Below are 23,002 nucleotides of genomic sequence, written 5' to 3' on the forward strand. Positions count from 1 at the left end.
TATATATATATATATATTATATATATATATATATTATATATATATATATATTATATATATATATATAATATATATATATATATAAAGTATACTCATATATAAGATAAATATTGTGTAATATTATATAATTTAGCATATGTGATAATCTATAGTACAATTATTTTTTTTTTAAATTTTAATATTTATTTTTAATATTTGGCGGACACATCTTTGTCTGTATGTGGTGCTGAGGATCGAACCCGGGCCGCACGCATGCCAGGTGAGCGCGCTACCGCTTGAGCCACATCCCCAGCCCTATAGTACAATTATTATAAAATTTATTTATACAAGCTGGGTGTGGTTGCACATGCCTGTAATCCCAGTTGATCAGGAGGCTGAGGCAGGAGGATTGCAAATTCAGAGCCAGCCTCAGCAATTTAATGAGACTGTAAGTAACCTGTGAGATCCTGTCTCAAAATAAAATAAAATAAAAAGGGTTAGGAATGTAGCGCAGTGGTTAAGTGTCCCTCGGTTCAATCCCTGGTACTAAAGAGAGAGAAAAAAAGAATTTATTTATACATAATAAGACTATTATAAGATAACACTTTTATTATATATTTATTATATATCAGCAATAAGATTATATATCATATATACTAATGGATGAGTTCAATCTGCTCTTTGCTGCACCGCCCCACCCGCCTTCTTTCTCACTATCCTGAGTGCCCTTTAACTACTATGTACTTTTCCATACAAGCTATGCTCTAACTTGAAGGCACACGAAGTAATACCACATCAATATTTGGAATTAGTGGTTCTTTCCCATAAAAAGCATTTACATTTCTTCCTATTATATATAACACATGTAAAAATGTTATTATCAGTGTTTACTTCTAAGTATCTAGATGTTTGCACAGAAACATCTGATTCTGATTTAACTCTACTGCCTTAAAAGAAAAGCTCTCCCCAAGCGGAGGTGGAGCAGTGCATTTCATATGATCTGCATTCATTCACTACTCACACGCTCACCTGTCTGCCGGAGAGGAGGAGGATTTCCTAGTTACAGTGGGAGGGAGGGCTGCCAAGCTTTGAAGGTTAACATCTTTATTCTTACAGCTTATAAGATCAACAAGGGTTAGTAGTGAAAGGTATTTTGTTATGAAAGAAATCCCCTATGCATGCAAAAGACATTTGCTTTGGTAATGCTATTTATTGAGTTAAAAAAAATTACTTAGTGTAAGATGAAAGAGTTGTGGGTATCAGTTGCATGATAGGAATATACTTAAGACTATTGATCTATCTAGTTAAAAATAGTTAAGATGGTAAATTTTATGTTATTTTTCCACAATTAAAAAAATGAAAATTAGGCTTGGGGTGCAGCTCACTGGGAGAATGTGTGCTTAGCATATGCAAGGCAGTGGGGTTCAGTCCCCAGCACCAAAAAGAAAAATTGTTTTTAGAAAATTATTTAGTAATGGGAAGCAAGAAAAAAGACATGGTAAGGTTATTAGCTCATATTTTATGTTTCAATAGAACCTGATGAAAGTGGATAGGGAAATTCCAATACAGAATGCTTTCTAACTAAAATTGCATAATATCAAGGAGAGCACTAAAAATGGGAAATTAAATTTTATAAAATGTTGAAATAAAAAAAATCAAATTTAAATTTAAAAAATTAAATAACCTGCCTTCCTGCACTTTATATTTACTTTCAAATTGATTTATTATTTTATTCTTCTCTCTTTATAAGAAGTAGTTTAAAACTGCGAGGAGAAAACCCTGATAAACCCAGTCATAGGCCCTTGCTAGGGTTTCAAGTTATTTCTTACATTTGTCCTTTAATAACTATTCCTTCTATCATTTAGGAAAAAAATAACTCGGTAGGTATAGTGTAATTAAATTTCCTGTTAATTGCTGAAAAGCAGGAAGTAATTTGTGGCAGCATTCAGAATTGGGGTAAAAATTAAAATCCCCGAGGAGAGTGGCAACAAAGGGTCTGCAGTACCCCCTGCCTTGTTTGTCAGTATAGCCACAGGCACCCACAGTCTCTTCTTCACACTACCAATGTGGGTTCAGTCTCAGCCCAGGTTCATCCTCCCTGGCTACAGCCAACAACCCTGGTTGCTCTGTCACGCACAGGAGTGACTCTGAGGCTGAGCCTAGAGGTCAGGGAGCGGGGGAAAGGGAGGCCAGTAAGTATACCTTGTGCTATGGTTTGGGTCTAGAACATTCCCCAAAGTCTCATGTATTGAAGCCTTGGTCCTCAACGTAGCATTGTTCAGAGGTGGGACTTTGGGGGAGTGATTGGATCATGAGGGCTTGGACTCCATCATTGGATTAATCTATTCAGGGATTCATAGCTGAATGCATTTTACTGGGAGGTGGTGGAAACTCCATAAGGTGGAACCTAGTTGGAGGGAGTGGGTCCTTGAGGGAGCACTATTTCATCCCAGGCCTCTTCCTTTCTCTCTGCTCTCCTGCCACCATGAGGTGAGCAGCATCCCTCTCTGTCATGATGCTCTGCCGCACCACAGGCCCATAGCAACGAAACCAGCCACCCATGGGTTGAATCTGTGACCTGGAAATGACAGAGGCTTGAAGCCACACAGAGATGAACTGGGATCCCAGTGCAGGAAGGAGCCAGAGCAGGTAGAGAAGGGCAGGACTCCATGAAGGAAGTGACAAGGGTGGAGGGTGTTCAGGCTACCCTGTCTCCCAGAGTCACCTGGAATAGGTCAGCCAGGAACTGCCCCTACTATCTAGGCTGCTTTCACACCCTCCCCCTCGGGGATGGTCCACATACCAGCAACAGGAAGAACTGGCTTTGAGGTGCTTCTGGGTTTGCCTGTTGTCTCCTCTCCTGCCCTGCCCTCACTTCCACCCCCTCCGGTATCCTTCCACCTGTCCCTTTCCCTCACTCTTTCTCTTGAGCCCTGACTCTCTTCACCTTTTCCCTTCTGCTGTCATTCCAGGGCTGGAGAAGCGAGGAGGTCCCCACTGGTATGTTGGCCATTGCATGTTTCTTAATATCCTGGCTGGCAGGGACAACTGGGCAATTAGTTCAGCAGCACCAGATCCCCCCAAATCACCACCGTGGCCAGTATTACTAAGAAACAAAAGTTGATTCTGCATAAATCCTGGTTCATAACTATGATGAGTGTCAGGGTGCCAGGAAACTGAACATACCTTCCAAATTACCCTTCTTTTAGTTCACTGTTCCCAGTGAGCCTCATCATTTCCTGGAAAGCTCAGATCTGCTGAGGTAGTTTTTAGGGGCCACCTGCGGCCTTCCTTCCTGGACAGAAAGCCACAAATTCGTCTAAAGATTCTTCCTTGAATTGATCAAGTCCTCTGAGTTACACCTATCTATTCCAATTAATATTCAATTTTTAAATTTGCATTAAAGTTAAATAATTAACATTTCCCCAATCAGACTTTACCTGCTTTTTATATCTGTTCTGTTACTGAATTTGTTTATCTATTTTTTTTTTTTGCTAATTTTAACATGTTATAACAGCATTCTTTAAAGATGGTAATAGTATATAGAATCATTCCACTAAAATGAGAAGACATTTAATATACTTGCTTGTGTAAACAGAAATAGGATTTATAATTACAAAAATAATATTGCCTCTTGAATACAACAACTAGGAAAAAAAGTATAACTACAAATCAGAATGTTACTAGAATTTAAATCATAGATAGGAAAAGTTACCAGGGATTGTAAATTTATTTATACAAAACAATTTTTCCTTTAAGTGGTTGTGTGAAATATTTAGTCAATTTAGAGTAGAATATGTGTTTATTTTTTATATTCCTTTTCTCTCTCCCTGTTTTTTTCCCCTCCATAGTGAGGATTGAACCAGGACCTCATGCATGCTAAGAAAGAGCTACATTTCCAGCCTTTTAAATTTTACATTGAAATAAGGTCCAGCTGATCTCAAATTTGAGATCCTCCTCCTCAGTTTACTGATTAGCTGGATTAGAGGTTTGTACCTCTAATCTGGCTAAGTATTTTTTTCCTATATAGGCCATTATTTCATATGAGAGAAAAGCATAACGAAGTAATTTCATTAAAGGAAAACACAAAGTATCATGTGTGGCAAACATGAATTGAATAACTCTTTGCATATAAGAGAGAATATTGTAGATTATTTAGTATTTTATTGTATTTATTTTCATCTATGTACTTACTCTGCTACATTTACTGTTTAATTCATTTTGGTAATGAAAATATCTTAATTCCACTCTGGAGGTATTTCTAGGACATGAAGGAATACTCTCTATTAATTAAAGCATGTCTTTAAAAAGATAAACAAGCATACTGAGCACTGTATTAATAATTAAAATGTAGCATCTTCAAAGAGTCTCGAATTATCTTAATGAGAATTTCAATGATTTCCAGCATAAAAATCTTTTAATCCTTCTTCAGTTCTAATCATTTATTTTGATCTAGAAAATTGTATGTGACTGTAGTGATTATAAGTGAAATTGTCAAATTTTCAATCTTTGTGGATCCACAATAGAATAAATGGCAATTATTTGATTAATTCAAGCAGAAACCCTATTTTTACTTTAGCCATTTGGACCTTTTCCCTCTTGATGCCTGGATAAAATGTCTCTATTTTTCATTTTCTACAAGAGTGTGTGTGTGTGTGTGTGTAAGTGTATATTTAAAAAAGACAGGTAAGCCCTCCTCCCCTCAAAGACAAAAGACAAAAGTAAGGGCTGGGGATGTGACTTAGTGGTAGAATGTCTGCCTAGCAGCACAAGGCCCTGGGATCAATCCCCAGAACCTTGCAAGTAACTAGACTCTGTGGTGAAGAGAGATGTTGCCACTAGTGTCACACTTTACAGAAGTCACTTGTCTACATCTCGGTCTTCTGCGGTGTATTTCCGCCCTGTGATGTGGGAGACATCTGTGAATCTCCAGTTTCACTCTTGCGATTGGGATGCTCCTAAATCTGCTTTATTCTCAGCTGTCTCCAAGATGGTCCTACCACTATCGAGTTTGCCAACATTAACATTGCCCAATTAATCTCCAAGTGGTGTGTTCTCCAGTTTCTGGTTGTTCTAGTTTAGTCCATAAGTGTAACAATTCAACTTGACAAGCATTTTGGAGATAGCAGGAGAAACATTTTCTAATAATTTCATTTTTCATGTTTCCCTTATAATTGTTTCTTTCTTCTTCTTCTTCTTCTTCTTCTTCTTCTTCTTCTTCTTCTTCCTTCTTCCTTCTTCCTTCTTCCTTCTTCCTTTTTCCTTCTTCTGCGCTGGGGATTGAAACTAGGACCTCACCCATGCAAAGCATGTGCTATGCCACTGAGCTGTATCCCCAGCCTGTATTGACTCCTATGAGAGGTGTTTTATTCCTCTATTTCCCTTCCTACTCTCCTTATTTCTCTCTTTTTTTTTTCTTTCTTCATAGCTACTACACATAGGTTCCCTGGTTTTTCACTGAATGTCCAATCCCCAACCACATCTCATTTCTTTGAACAAAGTGCATTCAAATATAAAGCACTTAAGAAGCCTCAGACTCATTAGTCCTGTCCCATCCCTGCCGTATCTCACGGGTCATAGGGTATATCCTCTCCACTGATGGGCTATGCCAGGACTCTGTACCGCACCATTGATCAAGAGGTTCCCACACTGTGTCTTAAGTCACCCACACTGCTAATCTAACCAAGGACAGTTCTAAAATCATCCTGCAAGAAGTGAGACCTCCTGAAGTCCAACCCCAACCCTAGTGCTGAGACTGAGGCATTTATTAAATAAAGTTTGACCTTCCCCACAGTGACTTATTTCTAGGACTTAAGAGCATCATCCTTCTGGACAGCCAACACAACATTCCACTTTCCTGTTAGGACTTCATTTTAAATTATCTGTACCTTTTAGTGTTGTGATCAGAGATGGCTGAGCCCTTTGGCCTACCTTGTCCTGAATGACTGCTTTCATTCAGTCAAATCTTGCCTTCATCTCACCCCACTGTCCTGTCATCATAGATAGGTCTAGTACCTGGCTTCAGTATCTCAGCCATAGATGTCTATGTGGCAGGAGTCTCTGGGCTCTATCTCTACTGATTTAAAAGGCTGAATACATTGTTGGGGAGAAGGGAAAAAAGAAAGAAATGTATACGCATTTTATATTTTGTATAAAAAGGCAGGGAAATAAAACATACATTTTTTGTAGTTACATTAAGAAACTATGGAAGTATACATTAAGAACTAGTAACCTGGGGCTGGGGTTGTGGCCCAGTAGTAGAGCGCTTGCCTCACATGAGTGAGGCACTGGATTCGATCCTCAGCACCACATAAAAATAAATAAGCAAAATAAAGGTATAGTGTCCATTTACAACTTAAACAACAACAACAAAGAACTAGTAACCTAATGTCTGTGATGGTGTAGAGGACATGAATCGGAGATATAAGCTTTTTACTGTGGACTTTTTCAGATTTTCATTTTTGATATCTCTCAAAGTATTGCCTATTCAAAACATTTTTGAAGACGGAGAAGCAATTTGAGCCATATTGTGATTAAAGTTAAATTGAAATGGTTGAGGTAGGGACTGAGGCTGTGGCTCAGTGGTAGAGTGCTCACCTAGCACATGTGAGGCGCTGGGTTTGATCCTCAGCACCACATAAAAATAAATAAATAAAATAAAGGTATAAAAAAATCACATCAATCTTAAAAAAAATGGTTGAGGTATGCATGCATAGTTTTTTACGATACTCTGATTTGTTGTAAACTGTAATAGTCCTGATTGCTTGTCTAGAAGGGCTATTTTTGTTCCCGTTTTCTTAATAGTCAGTTCTATTGCCTTTACACACATTCTTCCCATTCCTTAAAAAGTCCTTCCACTTTATTTTTCCACGTGTCAGGTGTGGTGGTGCACACCTGGAATCCCAGCAACTTGGGAGGCTGAGGCAGAAGGATTGCAAGTTTCAGGCCAGCCTTAGCAACTTAGCAAGACCCTGTCTCAAAATAAAATTTAAAAACTTCCTTCTACTTTTTGCATTCTTGCAAACTTCTACTCATCCTTTAAGATCTTGTCCAGATAGTTTTTTCTTTGTGATCTCTGCCCCCAAAAATTGTTCTTCCCCCAATACCATGCCAGTTACCTTGAGGGTGCCTGGAACTCAGCATTTATTATTATTATTTATGTCTCTCTTCCTGCTAGACTCTTACTAGATTAGGAGGTCCCAGGGTCAGATGGCATTTATAGATAAGAACATGATTTATAAATTTTGCATGAATGAGATACATCTGTTCAGGTTTTTTTTTTTTTTGTCTGTTTGTTTTTAGAAGAAAACAATGGGCACCATTTCAGCTCCAGTGTGAATATTATTTTTGTTTAGGTTTTCACAGGTAGAGCAAAAAATCTCAACAAACACATGTGTACATAAATAAGCAGTGCGTGGGCCCCAGAAAAAGAATGGGGCAGTTTGCGACACACCCTTCTCCTCCAGCACTTTTCTGTGGGATTGCCAAGATCCAGGTGAAAACAGGGAGCACTTCTTTGTCTCTGAAAAAGCCTGACATCGCTGCAGCAGAGCTGCCTTTCCATACATAGGAAGTGTTGTGGTTGGGCATCGTGTATGCTGGAGGATATTGCTTTGGTAAACTGAGTATGAGCATTATAAACAGTAGGATTTGGTATCCAAGTTGTTTTTCTCAAAGGCTAACTATCTGATCTTGTGAGGAAAAAAAAGATTGATAGCCTATGTACAGCAGGCTTTGGAAAAATCCAGGTTATCTGTATCGACCAGTGATACTTTCCACTTGGAGGTCACCAGGATGAAAAGGAGATTTCAGGGATTGATTTGATTTTCCTTCCTTCTCAAGTCCACATGTTGTCTTCCTTTGAAGTAGTGATTATGGGTGCTGATTATTTACATATGTATAAATAAGAATATAAACATATATCAGCTAGCCCATTTCCTGTGCTAACTCAAACTAGAAGTCTTTGTCTGTGATTGTTTTTCTTCTAATTATTATATTTGCTGCAAAAAAAAATGTCCAACTGTATTGAAAGATACAAAATAAAGACTTAAATCTCTCCTCAGTCTGAGAGGTAACTAGTTTGTATCTACCCTTTAGTGCTTTATGCATATGCATCTATATAAGCAGAAACAGTCCATTTGTGGGTTTTTGTTGTTGTTGTTTCATTTTGGTTTTAAACCAGAAAGGATCATACACTATATACAATTCTCCAACATAAAAAAATATTTATCCAGACGCAGTGACACACACCTGTAGTCCCAGCGACTTGGGAGGCTGAAACAGGAGGATCATATATTCACAAGGCCAGCCTTAGAAACTTAGTGAGGCCCTAGGCAACTTAGTGAGACCCTGTCTCAAAATAAAAAGTGAAAAAGGGTGGGTATGTGGCAAAGTGGTTAGGCACCCCTGGGTTTGATCCCCATTACCCTTTACCCCCCCAAAAAAAATAAAAAAGAAGGAAAAGAAAATCTTTGTGACCATCAGTTCTATTTAGTATCATAATTATGCCTTTATTCAATTGCTAAAATAGTATCCCATATATATATAATATGATAGATACACTATCATTGTTTTCTAGTCTTTAATTATACACATATAAGTTGTTTCTACTTTTTTTCCTTTCATAACACTGTCTCTATGTTTTTTAGATCATTTATTTCTGTGGACTGAATTCCCTAAAAGTGGAATTGCTGAATTAAAAGTATGCATATTTTAGAATGTTGTAGATATTATCAAATTGTTCATAAAAAAGGTTTTATCGGCTTAAGGATCCCAACGGTGAATGACTGAACCTACTCTCCTGTCACTTCATGAATGCTATCTGTAGTCCGTCTTTTTATTGTGCCAATCTGTTGGCACCCCATTATTTAAATTTGCAGTTCTTCTTTTAAGAATGAGGTCGAGCTCTTTTTTATGCTTATTGGCTATGTGTGTGTGTGTGTGTGTGTGTGTGTGTGAATTATCTTTCTATTCTGTGGGTTTTTACTTTGGCTTGTATTGCTGAAGGTATTCTGATAAGGTATAATCCTTGGTATTTAGAGTGGATAAAAGTTCTGTTTTCATATGGATTATTTCATCTTTTTTGGGGGGTGGGGGGTTACTAGGGCTTGAACTCAGGGGCATTTGAACACTGAGCCACATTTCCAGCCCTATTTTGTATTTTATTTAGAGACAGGGTCTCACCGAGTTGCTTAGTGCTGTGTTTTTGCTGAGGCTAGCTTTGAACTCTCGATCTTCCTGTCTCAGCCTCCTGTGCTGCTGGGATTACAGTCGTGCACCACCGCACCTGGCCTATTTCATCTTCTTTGTATTCTTCTTGTCTCCTGATTCACCTTAACTCTCTGTTATTCAATCACCTTTAAATTTGTTGTGTATGTATGGGAGACAAGAGGTTAAGTGTGAGAGAGAGAGAGATGCCGAATACTGAGAATGCTTTTCTGCCTTTACTCTAGAAGGGGTATCAGAGGAGAGAGGGAGCACGAATAGAACTTTGACTTAATATTATGGTCACTCTACTCAGAGGGAGTAAATGAAGGTCTCAGAAAAAAAACTGAAAGTCTCCTCCTTACTCACCCTAGTTTCACTTCCTTTATATTCAAATTAATTTCTTGCATATAAAACTAAAATTATCCACAACTTTCTTAGACTTAAACCATCAGGGATTGAAAATAATTAAATTAGGATCGTGTGTCCAGCTCCAGTGGAGACAGGTCCCTCTCCTCCAGGAACACCTAGGTGGTGACCAGCATGCCTATTTGTTGTAAGGAATCGCTAATGATTCTAAACCACAGGGCAAATTCAAAGCTTTATGTAAGTGGTAATTAGTGTTATTGTTCTCTGACATCCTTAAATTTCAAGCTGAATTCCTACTAGCTCATGCAATCCAGGAGAAAATTAAAGCTCTAGTGACATCATCCCCATAATAAAGAGGAGTCACTAGCCAGTGATGCTCATTTGCTTTCCTGAGTCCATCAGGAGAGGCTCTTTGCATCATTTTGGCTGGAGAGATGAAAAAGTCAGGGTTTGTCTTCTTTTGAATTGATGAGGGTCTTTCCTAATTATAATAGAATATTTATTTTGATCAGAAATCCCTTGTTGAGGGTTCCTTCTTTTGTCAAGAACAAAGGTCCCTGGCTGTGCCCATTTGGGACTATTGGAAGGCTATTCTGGCTGCTTATGTAGCTGGGGATACTACTTGCCTTCTACAAGACTTACTATTCTCTTTTGGAGAGAATCTGAAGGCTGATCCAATCCAGCACCTCGATGGGGGGTCGAAACTGCTGTGGCTGTGGCTGTGGCAGGTGTAATGGGTGTGCCAACAATCGCAGCAGGAGCCTCGACTCTCGGCGTAGGTGTGCTGACACCCGGAATAGATACGAAAATTCCAGAAACAGGTACTATGACCGGGATCTTGAGGTAAGTCATTGCTGAGAAAATCCTCTGAGTCATTGATATCTTTCCAATATCTCTGTAATAATGTTGAATATGATTGTGGATGAGTGTCTATTACTATTACAGATAACGTATTGATTATTTCAGTATCAGATACTTGAGAGTATCCTGACCACTGTCTAATAGTATATTCATTTAGCTCTTTCCTCCCTCATTAAACACCCCCCACCATTGTTTAGCATTTAATCAACAGAGTAAATGTCAGATAATACAGTTCCTGCTGGTTACTGTTCTCCACAATTTAGCCCTCTCTAGATAAGGCTTCTTGGAACTTCCAGTGTTAGGAAAACAATCAAACTTCTCTCAAAAGCCACTTTCCTTTGGCCTAGGCTTATTTGCAGTATACCAGCTTTGGCAATGGATTAGATGATAATAAATCACATAAAGATGCCTTGAGGGGCTGGGGTTATGGCTCAGTGGTAGAGTGCTCGCCTAGCATGCATGAGGCACTGGGTTCGATCCTCAGCACCATATAAAAACAAAATAATGTGTCCACCTAAAACTAAAGATGCATAAATATATAAATATTTTTTTAAAAAAAGATGCCTTGAGAAGAGAATGATTACTTTCAAATTCCCAATCAACAGCTCAGAATTACCTTTCATATACCAGATTTGACAGGTCCTAAGGTTGAGAGGTGAACCAAGTTCTTCATCCTGATGGTTTCTCATTATCCTAGACTCTGTATGTAAAACCAGTGTGTTGTTTTAGTGTTAAATCTCCGTGCCACTCTGCATAATATGAGGTGTCCATCACCACCAGCCTGAACACACCTTTGATGCCTGTTCATCCCTCTCTTTACCTGTAATACCGTATATTTGCTTTGTCCTGCACACAATATCTTTGAAACTATTGGATGGAATGTGTAGAATGTGTGTCAGCCTTGTTTGTAATGTGCTCTCAGGAAAAAGCATCCCTGTAAACTTCTCATCTATTCTTTTTATTTATTTTTTCTTCTCAGGGTACTGATTAGAATCTAACCCATAATTTGGTCAAAAAGATAATTGATTCAAAATGCATATATGTTTGCATGTTCTTGCGTGTGTTTAGGCACATATATATAAACACACTTTTGAAAATTATCTAAATGGGGAAGTGACAGTTGAAGGTGGAATAAAGCATTTGGTGTTGACAGTTTGTTGACTGCATCATTTAGACCCTTTTAGTTGTTTCTTGTATTCAAGGGATTTAGTATTTTAACTATTCTGTTTATTCTCATGACTATTGATTTGACCATCATTTCTTCTTGGTTTGATTTCCCTCTGCCTATGTGCCTGATGACTCTCTTTTTTAGAAGCTTTAGTCAAATACCATGTACAGAGAAGCCCAAATGTCAATATTCATGTCCTTTTCTAATTATTGGTTAATTATCAGCCACCAGGGGATATTTTTAATGATTTTCAACCAGCAAAATAGAAGAAAATATCCAGAAGAACTGGGGAGGAAGTAAAATTTGTGATTAAAGGACATACCGATAACTCTAACGTAAATGCTTAGAGCCTTTGTGACAACTTGTGATCATGAGAAATCTCTGTCTGTGCTTATAACAAATGAAACCAACAGGAGTAATTCCAAGGCCACCTGCATGATTTGGTACACATCAGACCTCTCTAACCTAATGCCCTGCTTGCCTTTGAATAAAGATCTTAGAAACATGAAAGTTATTATGCTGTCCACCAAGATGATCCAAATAGGAACCCTAAATAATGAGGAACATTTCTACTCTTTGATTTTGCTTTATTAGAATCTTAAAACAAAGATTGCCCAACTTAAAAAGTAAGAGAGGGCTGGGACTATAACTCTGTGGTAGAGTGTTTGCTTAGTGTGTGTGCAAGCCCCTGGGTTTGACCAGCAGCCCCCCCTCAAAAAAAAAAAGGAAGAAAAGAAAATAAAGTTAGAGAAGTAGGGACTGTTTTGACATTGATGCTAGAATTTTAGAACTTTTGATTTAAAACATCTCCCTATTAATGATGATGCTATTCAAATAAGTGCCATTGGATTCTCTCCTCAACTTTGCCCAAAATAACTGAAAAGAATATCAGAATACTTCTTCCAAGTGTTAATTTCCAGAAGTTTAGGGAGTTAGGTAATGCTTCACCAGTTTGTATATGTTAATTCAAAAGTTTTTTTTTCAGATATTTCACATAATAATATTATAAATTTTTTTTTAATGTTTGTTTTTTTTTAAAAACCAAAAAAACCAAAAAACCTTCTTTGGCTTTCTTCCCTTCTGTTTTTTGAAATGTGTGTGGTCTTACAGATTGAACCCAGGGTACTCTACCATGGAGCTGCATATCAACCCTTTTTTTATTTTTTATTTTGAGGAAGGGTCTTGCTAAGTTGGTCAGGCTGGCCTCAACCTTACAATCTTCGTGCTTCAACCTCTCGAGCAGCTGGAATTACAGGTGTGTGTGCTACCACACCCAGCCTCTATTTTATTTTTAAACTGTACTAGTCCTAACATTTATTTATCTTTGAAATTCTAATTTAATATCCTATTTCAAGAGTTTTCCTGAGTTCCCATTTGGTATTGTCTGATATCTTCCATTTTCTCATGGAATTTTACAATATCCCAAGTAATTTCTCCATATTGTTATTTAGAAATTACAGCTCTCCTAGTCAGTTAGCTTCTTCAGAGCAGGGAACATGTGTCTTATCACACCTAACACAGTTCCTGGCATATAAAAGACACTCAATCCAGGTTATTACCAAGACTGAAAAAAATGAATTATAAAGCACTGAACATAGCTAATGATCAGAGCTCTGATTTTGGCTCTTCTGTAGACCATTTGTGTTGTTTTATGTCATTTGTCCATTCTAGGCATCAGCTTTTGTATCTGGAAATTAGAGGATGGGAGTTAGAGTAGACAGTCCCCCGTGGAGCCCTTGGCCTCCAGGGCAGGTGCATCAGAGATTGCAGCAAGAGGAAAGAGGGAGCTGGATAGGAGAGGAGCTTGAGCCTGTGAGCTTCACATCATGTCTTCCAGGATAAGAGATGCTTGCTCATATCAGTTTTTGACATGTGACTGAAATCTTTAGATTTTTATTGAATAAAAAATTGTAGTACTGTGCCGCAGTCTGGCTGGGCACAATCAGGAGCCACTTGTCAAAAGAAACTAACTTTATTTTTAGAACCACACACGCCAAACAAAACAGCCTCTCAGGAAAAACCCTCAGAGCCTCAACTGCCACCACCAGCTTTCCACAAGCCTCTCTCTCCCACACAAGCTTCTCTCTACCTCCCACAATCCTCCTGCTCCTGAGGCCGATTGGCTGGGTCACGTGGGCGGAGCCAAAAAAGTCCCCCAATGAGCAGCTCCATGGTCTGAAAGGGCAGGGAAACAGCCCAATGAGCATCACCGCAGAGGAGCCAATCAGCTAGATGTTGCTGGGGCCGCTGTGAGCCAATCATCAGCCGGCAGCTGGAAGTTTGCTGGGGCCCCTTCGGCTGTGGCTCTCAACAGTACTGAAAAAAATTAAAAAGAACTGTACTAGCTTATTATAATGAATAATATTCTTCTACCTCTTATTTTCTTATGGAATAGTTTTACTAACTCATCTCATTTTATATTGCCTTTTAAAAGAAATCTTAAGGGCTGAAGTTGTAGCTCAGTGGTAGAGCATTTACCTAGTATGTGTGAGGCCCTGGGTTCAAGCCCTAGTACCACCACCAAATAAATAAATAGAAATTTATCACATTGTTGATTATCACTAACTTGTAATTTATATCATTTCCCCATACAGTTCTTTTTTTGCTCTATTTTTTTTAACCTGTCCAACTTATCTGTTATATTTTGTACATATTCTTTACAGGTGACCTAGCTATGTCTGTTGGATTTTTCTTTCCTTTAGTTTATAGAATCACTCTTAAATTTAATGAATTGTTTTGCATTTTTATTTTTATCTGTACATTAGCAATCTTAAATATCTACATTTATAACTGCCTTCTAGCCATTTGTAAAGTCATGGAATAGAGTGACATCCAAGCAGGAATTTCCGGGACAGGGAGTTGTTGAATAAGTTCATATGTTGAGCTTTCTCTCTTGTTAGCTGATCTCGCAATGAGTTGTCTTCTCTAGCTTCATCTTTTTAAAAAACGATATTTGAAATAGCAAATGTTTTCAAGATTGTGACTAAATATTCATTGACTCTCACCTGAAGAACTAAATGGAGTCATATGTATTTTTATAGCATAAATAGCAGTGAAAGAATTACTGAGGGGATTACAGGAGAAAATGAAAGAAGTGCAAGAATGTCAAGTACATAAAATAAAGGAAGGGATTTAGATATCTGTGTGCTCAGCATTCATTCAAAACACCAGAAATCCCTAGTGCTTCTGCAATTTTAATGCTAACATTCTGCCAATGGCTTATCCTTTGTTCCTTATTCAGTAGATGTCCTATTTATTTATTCATTTCTTACTTGTTAATGAGATACCTTGGGAGTTTCTTCCTTCAGCAGAAATGGGAAAGAATGAAGGTGCTTGCTGGAACTACACTGGCTAATTCAGTTACATAAATTACCAACAAAATAAGTTGCAATATATCAGTAGCATTTAATACTACATTGTTTTATCTTACACTTAGGAAAGGTATCAGGATCAAGGTGTCACTTGAACACATGAAAGGATAAAGTAACTTAAGAAGAATGTGTTTGGCTGGAGAGAAAGGTTTAGGAAGGAAGCTTAGGAAGTAGAATTTTTTTTTTCAGGAGGCTTGGGTGGGGGCCAGTCATTAAATTCAGGCAGAAAAGTTGTTATAAAGTCTCGAGCAAAAAAAGGTATTTCATAATAAATGAAATATTTCAGAGACAGTGGTATTGGTCTTCCTGACATGATGGAAGGATTGAATATAGGAAAATAAATTTGAAAACAGATGGGGACAGAATTCCAGAAACTGTGCTGGTGGCTGATTAAGCAATACAAGCTTGGATTGAGTCAGAGTTTGTTGGATGGAATGAAGCCAAGAGATTGGATGATAGGTCACATCCATTATGCAAGCAAAAATGAATGGAACCAAAAGATATTAAGATTTTTACTTCTGGCCAGGCACTGTGGTCCACGCCTGTAATCCTAGCAGCTCAGGAGGCTGAGGCAGAAGGATTGTGAGTTCAAAGCCAGCCTTGGCAACTTAGCAACTCAACAAGATTCTGTCTCTAAATAAATATATTTTTTAAAGGGCTGGGGGTATGGCTCAGTGCTTAAATGCCCCTGAATTCAATCCCTGGTACTGCCCTCCACCCCGAAAAGATTTTACTTTTGAAGGGTAACCAATGAAATTCTTCAGAAAGGAAACTGCTTTCAGAAGGATATCTAGTTTTTTGTTTGTTTGTTTATATGTATGCTTGTTTTAGAAAATGTTGGCGTTGAAGCAATGACTTGAAAACTAGCTAGAAAGTTTTAGAATGACAGAGTACACACAGAGAAAGAGAGCAGGACAGAGAAATAGATTTGGAATATCAGCAGAACAAATTAGGAGCTGAAGATTTTCATAGGTTTTTGTTTGGGGCAAATTAACATCAAAACCTATTTGGCAGCTGGGCATTGTGGTACATGCCTAATAATCCCAGTGACTCAGGAGGCAGAAGCAGGAAGATTGCAAGTTCAGTTAGAGGCCAGCTTGGGCAAGTTCAAGGCCAACCTTGGACACCTAGTGAAATCCTGTTGATTTTTTTGTTTGTTTGTTTGTTTAAGGGGAGGTAGTGGCTGGGGATGTAGCTCAATGGTAGAGCATCCCTGAGTTCAATCATCAATATGGGGGAGGAGGGTACTAAAATTTGGCTACAAAATCTGACCTGCACTGATAAGAGGCAATTTGTTGTCTTTAATTATTCCACTTAGAGTGAATAGCTACATTTTGCCACCACAAAATCAGTGTATAATGCTATAAGTAGACACTGTCTTTCTAAAATCTGAAGATTAAAAAAAAAAATACTTGTGGTTTCATGGAGCTCTTCATAAGAGATTGTGGACAGGTAAAGAAAGAATGGCAGTGAGGGATCTTACAGAATCCCGAAGAACTGGAAGTTGTCTATTAAGTGTTGAATAAATGATGAGAGACTTATAATGAATGATGGAACCTAAAAAGAGAAAAATAATATTCACACAAGTAGAAAACAAAACACAGATGAGGAAATTCAAGAAATAGGTGAAAGGGATATTGGATTTGGCAAGAAGAAAAACATTGCTGAATTTGTACAGTTCTTGAAGGATAGGCAGGTGGGCAGTACAACTGGAGAGGGAGCCCCAAATTTATTTACAAGTCCAAGGAGAGGCAAAGCCTAGGAGGAGAAGGCTAGCAGCTGCCAAAGGGAAGGGAAGGGTGACTTGTTAAAAAATTAGGCAGTTGTAGAAGCAGAAAGGAGCAAAAAAGGAGATGGGACTGTACTAAAAACACTTCAGAATGAGGGAATAATTTGGAAGGTGCACATTGGTTGAGAAGAGGATCTTGAGCACAGATAGGTAAACATTTTGGAGAGAATACTTCTTGCTACACTAAGAGGAAGTTCAGAATGTGAAGTTGGCACAAGAAGAAATTCATGCTGCAGAGTCACGTTATTTATGGAAAGAGAGATAAAGTGACTCCCCCAAATTGGGTCTAGAGCCTGGCACAGTGACACATGTCTGTAATCTCAGCTACTTGGGAGGCTGAAGTAGGAGATCACAAGTTCAAAGCCAGCCTCAGCAACTTAGCAAGGCCCTGCTCAAAATCAAGCATAGAAAGGATGGGGCTGTGGCTAAGTGGTTAAGTGCCCCTGGGTTCAATGCCTGGTATACTCCTCCCCCGCAAAAAAAAAAAAAAAAAAAAAATTAGGTCTGGGGGATTTGTGATTGAGAAGATTGTGGTTTTGGAACAACCATTAACACAAGTATGGAAGGAAATCAACAGGTAACTTTGACTGTCAAAAGGCCCAGGAAGAACTAAATGCCATAAATCTATAATCCAGATTGTGCAAAGTAATGTTTGGCTATGACTACTTATTCAACATGTTCTGGAATGTCCTTTAAAAAAATTATGTCTTTTTATTCTCCCAATGACATATTAAATAATACAAAATGATCATTTGTCATTAGTTTTCCCAAGAATGAGCAAATACTTGCTGAGAGCCACAGCAAGTCGGAATGGCCCCTGGCATTTTGCCAATAGTATTGGTTGAGAGGCGAGCCATTAAGATGATGTTGGATTGATTCAATTGTATATTAGACCTTTACTGTCTGCCTCAGCCCACTACTTTGGAGTTCTCGCGGGGATTCCTGGAGAGTTTGCATTGTTTGGGGAAGTGCTGGAGGAGGGATTTCTGGTTGGTGGTTCCTGGAGGAGCTGTGTGGGTGGCGTTAGGGAGAGTTCCCGGGGAGCGTGTGTGGAGTGTGCTGGTGGAGTTCAGAAATAAAGTTTGTTCCCCTTGAGTGGCTCGTGATTTGTGCCCAGCCAGACTGCGGCAATACTGATCCCAGGACAAAGACATAACTACTAACTGTGATAGTCCCCTAGCTGGTTTCTCTGCTCCCCACTATTCTTTTCCCCATATTTTTTATTGGTGTACTACAGTTGTGTATCATGTTGGGACTCCTCGTTGTTACATAGTCAAACATACACACAGTGTAACAATATAATTTGGCCAGATTCATTCTCTCTGCCCCTTTTCTTTTTGTCCTTTTCCTCCCTACAGTTTTTTATATAGAGAGGCCAGAATCATCTTTTCCTACATGAATCAGATCCTATTATTCTTCTGCTTATAACTCTCCCAAGGGCTCCCCACCACTCTTAGAAATCTCCAGTCTGAGCTGTGGTGCACGCCTGTAATCCCAGCTGCTCAGGGGGCTGAGGCAGGAAGATGGTGACTTCAAAGCCAGCCTCAGCAATGTAGCGAGGCCCTAAGCAACTCAGTGACACCCTATCTCTAAATAAAATCTGAAAAAGGGCTGCAACATGGGTTTACAGGACCTTTGTGAATGGACCATGCCCCTCCCTGACTCACTGTCCCATCTCCCACTGCTCACCACCCCCCTGAAGCAATTGCTTGAGCTCTTCCCTGCCTCAGGAATGTAGCATGACCCGTTTGTGGGGCCTAGAATACACTTGCCCAGGTCCTCAGAGGAAGGATTCCTGCTGGTCCTTCACATCTTAGCCTAAATGTCACCTCTGCAGAAAGGTCACTCAGACACTATCACCTCCACCTATATGAGTTACCTGCACAGCACATATCATTACATCCTGTTTCCCTGCTGGCTTGTTTGCTTGTTTCTTATCAGTTTCCTCTCCTACGACATCAACTCCACGAAGCAGAGATTTTTGTCTCCTTTGTTCCCTGCTATATCTCTCTTCCTAGCACAATGTCTGGCATGTACTAGGTGCTTATAAATGTTTATGGAGTGAATGAATAAGTGTTTTCTCTGTATCTTATGCTTTCAACTTCATATCCTTAATTATTTTATTTCTCAAAAACTTCTTAATACTCAGGCATGTGAGTTCAGTTTATTTTATTTTATTTTTTTTGTAGTTGTAGATGGACAGATGCCTTTTTTAAATTTGTTGATTTTTATGTGGTGCCAAGGATCGAACCCAGTGCCTCACTCATGCTAGGCAAGCGCTCTGCCACTGAGCCCCAGCCCCAGCCCTCGAGTTCAATTTTTAAAATTTGGTTTGATTTCTTTCTTTCTTCCTTCCNGTCCATCCGTCCTTTCTCCCTATCTGTTCCTCAGATGTGAGCGGTTTTTCTTCCATCTTACACATCTCCAGGGACAGGCAACTTAAAACAAAAGTGAAGCAAAATAAAAGAGGAATCTTAAAATGGCTACCCATCCTCTTGCCTTGCCCTCAGGGGCGAGCAGTTCACTTACCCTCAGTCGCTCCCCGTACGGGCCACCAAATGCCGCAGTCTGGCTGGGCACAATCAGGAGCCACTTGTCAAAAGAAACTAACTTTATTTTTAGAACCACACAAGCCAAACAAAACAGCCTCTCAGGAAAAACCCTCAGAGCCTCAACTGCCACCACCGGCTTTCCACAAGCCTCTCTCTCCCACACAAGCTTCTCTCTACCTCCCACAATCCTCCTGCTCCTGAGGCCGATTGGCTGGGTCACGTGGGCGGAGCCAAAAAAGTCCCCCAATGAGCAGCTCCGTGGTCTGAAAGGGCAGGGAAACAGCCCAATGAGCATCACCGCAGAGGAGCCAATCAGCTAGATGTTGCTGGGGCCGCTGTGAGCCAATCATCAGCCGGCAGCTGGAAGTTTGCTGGGGCCCCTTCGGCTGTGGCTCTCAACAGTACTGAAAAAAATTAAAAAGAACTGTACTAGCTTATTATAATGAATAATATTCTTCTACCTCTTATTTTCTTATGGAATAGTTTTACTAACTCATCTCATTTTATATTGCCTTTTAAAAGAAATCTTAAGGGCTGAAGTTGTAGCTCAGTGGTAGAGCATTTACCTAGTATGTGTGAGGCCCTGGGTTCAAGCCCTAGTACCACCACCAAATAAATAAATAGAAATTTATCACATTGTTGATTATCACTAACTTGTAATTTATATCATTTCCCCATACAGTTCTTTTTTTGCTCTATTTTTTTTAACCTGTCCAACTTATCTGTTATATTTTGTACATATTCTTTACAGGTGACCTAGCTATGTCTGTTGGATTTTTCTTTCCTTTAGTTTATAGAATCACTCTTAAATTTAATGAATTGTTTTGCATTTTTATTTTTATCTGTACATTAGCAATCTTAAATATCTACATTTATAACTGCCTTCTAGCCATTTGTAAAGTCATGGAATAGAGTGACATCCAAGCAGGAATTTCCGGGACAGGGAGTTGTTGAATAAGTTCATATGTTGAGCTTTCTCTCTTGTTAGCTGATCTCGCAATGAGTTGTCTTCTCTAGCTTCATCTTTTTAAAAAACGATATTTGAAATAGCAAATGTTTTCAAGATTGTGACTAAATATTCATTGACTCTCACCTGAAGAACTAAATGGAGTCATATGTATTTTTATAGCATAAATAGCAGTGAAAGAATTACTGAGGGGATTACAGGAGAAAATGAAAGAAGTGCAAGAATGTCAAGTACATAAAATAAAGGAAGGGATTTAGATATCTGTGTGCTCAGCATTCATTCAAAACACCAGAAATCCCTAGTGCTTCTGCAATTTTAATGCTAACATTCTGCCAATGGCTTATCCTTTGTTCCTTATTCAGTAGATGTCCTATTTATTTATTCATTTCTTACTTGTTAATGAGATACCTTGGGAGTTTCTTCCTTCAGCAGAAATGGGAAAGAATGAAGGTGCTTGCTGGAACTACACTGGCTAATTCAGTTACATAAATTACCAACAAAATAAGTTGCAATATATCAGTAGCATTTAATACTACATTGTTTTATCTTACACTTAGGAAAGGTATCAGGATCAAGGTGTCACTTGAACACATGAAAGGATAAAGTAACTTAAGAAGAATGTGTTTGGCTGGAGAGAAAGGTTTAGGAAGGAAGCTTAGGAAGTAGAATTTTTTTTTTCAGGAGGCTTGGGTGGGGGCCAGTCATTAAATTCAGGCAGAAAAGTTGTTATAAAGTCTCGAGCAAAAAAAGGTATTTCATAATAAATGAAATATTTCAGAGACAGTGGTATTGGTCTTCCTGACATGATGGAAGGATTGAATATAGGAAAATAAATTTGAAAACAGATGGGGACAGAATTCCAGAAACTGTGCTGGTGGCTGATTAAGCAATACAAGCTTGGATTGAGTCAGAGTTTGTTGGATGGAATGAAGCCAAGAGATTGGATGATAGGTCACATCCATTATGCAAGCAAAAATGAATGGAACCAAAAGATATTAAGATTTTTACTTCTGGCCAGGCACTGTGGTCCACGCCTGTAATCCTAGCAGCTCAGGAGGCTGAGGCAGAAGGATTGTGAGTTCAAAGCCAGCCTTGGCAACTTAGCAACTCAACAAGATTCTGTCTCTAAATAAATATATTTTTTAAAGGGCTGGGGGTATGGCTCAGTGCTTAAATGCCCCTGAATTCAATCCCTGGTACTGCCCTCCACCCCGAAAAGATTTTACTTTTGAAGGGTAACCAATGAAATTCTTCAGAAAGGAAACTGCTTTCAGAAGGATATCTAGTTTTTTGTTTGTTTGTTTATATGTATGCTTGTTTTAGAAAATGTTGGCGTTGAAGCAATGACTTGAAAACTAGCTAGAAAGTTTTAGAATGACAGAGTACACACAGAGAAAGAGAGCAGGACAGAGAAATAGATTTGGAATATCAGCAGAACAAATTAGGAGCTGAAGATTTTCATAGGTTTTTGTTTGGGGCAAATTAACATCAAAACCTATTTGGCAGCTGGGCATTGTGGTACATGCCTAATAATCCCAGTGACTCAGGAGGCAGAAGCAGGAAGATTGCAAGTTCAGTTAGAGGCCAGCTTGGGCAAGTTCAAGGCCAACCTTGGACACCTAGTGAAATCCTGTTGATTTTTTTGTTTGTTTGTTTGTTTAAGGGGAGGTAGTGGCTGGGGATGTAGCTCAATGGTAGAGCATCCCTGAGTTCAATCATCAATATGGGGGAGGAGGGTACTAAAATTTGGTTTGATTTCTTTCTTTCTTCCTTCCCTCCCTCCCTCCCTCCCTCCCTTCCTTCCTTCCTTCCCTCGTTTCCTACTGGGCATTGAACCCAGGGGCACTTTACTATCAAGCCACATCCCCAGTCCTTTTCATTTTATTTCGAGACAGGGTCTCGCTAAGTTGCTGAGGCTGGCCTCAAACTTGCATTCCTCCTGCTGAGGATGGCAGGCATGAGCCACTGCACTGGACTAATGTATTAATTTGAATTTGACACAGTAAGTAGGGGACAGTTGCTTCTCTTTTCTAGTTTTGTAACTGTCGGGATTAACTAATCCTTCGAGGTCTCTTAAAAGTCAAGTCCTAAAGTTTTCTTGTTCTGCTATAGTACAATTTTTTCATTCACTGCTCCAGTTGATAGAATTAAAAGAAAAAAAAAAAAGACTTTCCTTGTAGCTATCTTATATAGCAGAAAGTCAGTATTTTTTTGTTAGAAGGCAGTTTTGTAAAGAACAGTTTTGGCAATTCTGCACCAAGGTCTACAAAGTCTGGTGATGTAGAGACAGTAAGCTGTCACCTGTGTTGGGGTGAGGGTATAGGGGTTAGGGCACCTCCGCTGAACACTCAGGCAGCCAGGCCAAGTCCTGACTTTTCCTCGGGCACAAGGGAGCTTCTTGCTTCTCTCTTCCCCTTAGGCCCAAGGCGTGGGTGCAGTCCTCTCCTCTCCAGTCTGTCCAATAAACAATTTGGTAAAAGCAACACTGTGACACACCCAGAATTCAAAATAACTCACAGCCTGCCCTTCCTTTACAGAACTCATGGAGAAACATAAATAAACAATTTCTGTATTATTATAAAGACGAATTTAGAGCAGGAACCTAAAAGCTAGTATATAATCATAAAATGAAATAAAGGAGTTCTGCTTAGACCACATTCCTCAGAGTGATTGACATAGCTGTGCTGGGGTCTAATACAGTATTATTAATATGTATCACTCCTACAAGGCATGTTACCTGCC

At 39.1% G+C, this 23,002-nt stretch overlaps 1 protein-coding gene across 2 annotated transcripts in view; it reads left to right on the forward strand.

Moving 5' to 3' along the window:
* Crybg1 (crystallin beta-gamma domain containing 1) overlaps window positions 1–23,002 on the forward strand; it is a 186,566-nt gene that overhangs the window by 84,569 nt on the left and 78,995 nt on the right. The window contains exon 1 of one of the 2 annotated variants that reach the window (XM_015499761.2): window positions 10,103–10,395. The exons of the other annotated variant lie outside the window; for it this stretch is intronic. Coding sequence (XP_015355247.2) covers window positions 10,243–10,395 — 153 coding nt within the window. The 5' untranslated portion in view covers window positions 10,103–10,242. Of the gene's footprint in view, window positions 1–10,102; window positions 10,396–23,002 lie in introns of those variants that run through there. 2 annotated transcript variants of the gene reach the window in all.

Source organism: Marmota marmota, unplaced genomic scaffold, assembly GCF_001458135.2.
Source record: "Marmota marmota marmota unplaced genomic scaffold, marMar, whole genome shotgun sequence".
NCBI lineage: Eukaryota > Metazoa > Chordata > Mammalia > Rodentia > Sciuridae > Marmota > Marmota marmota.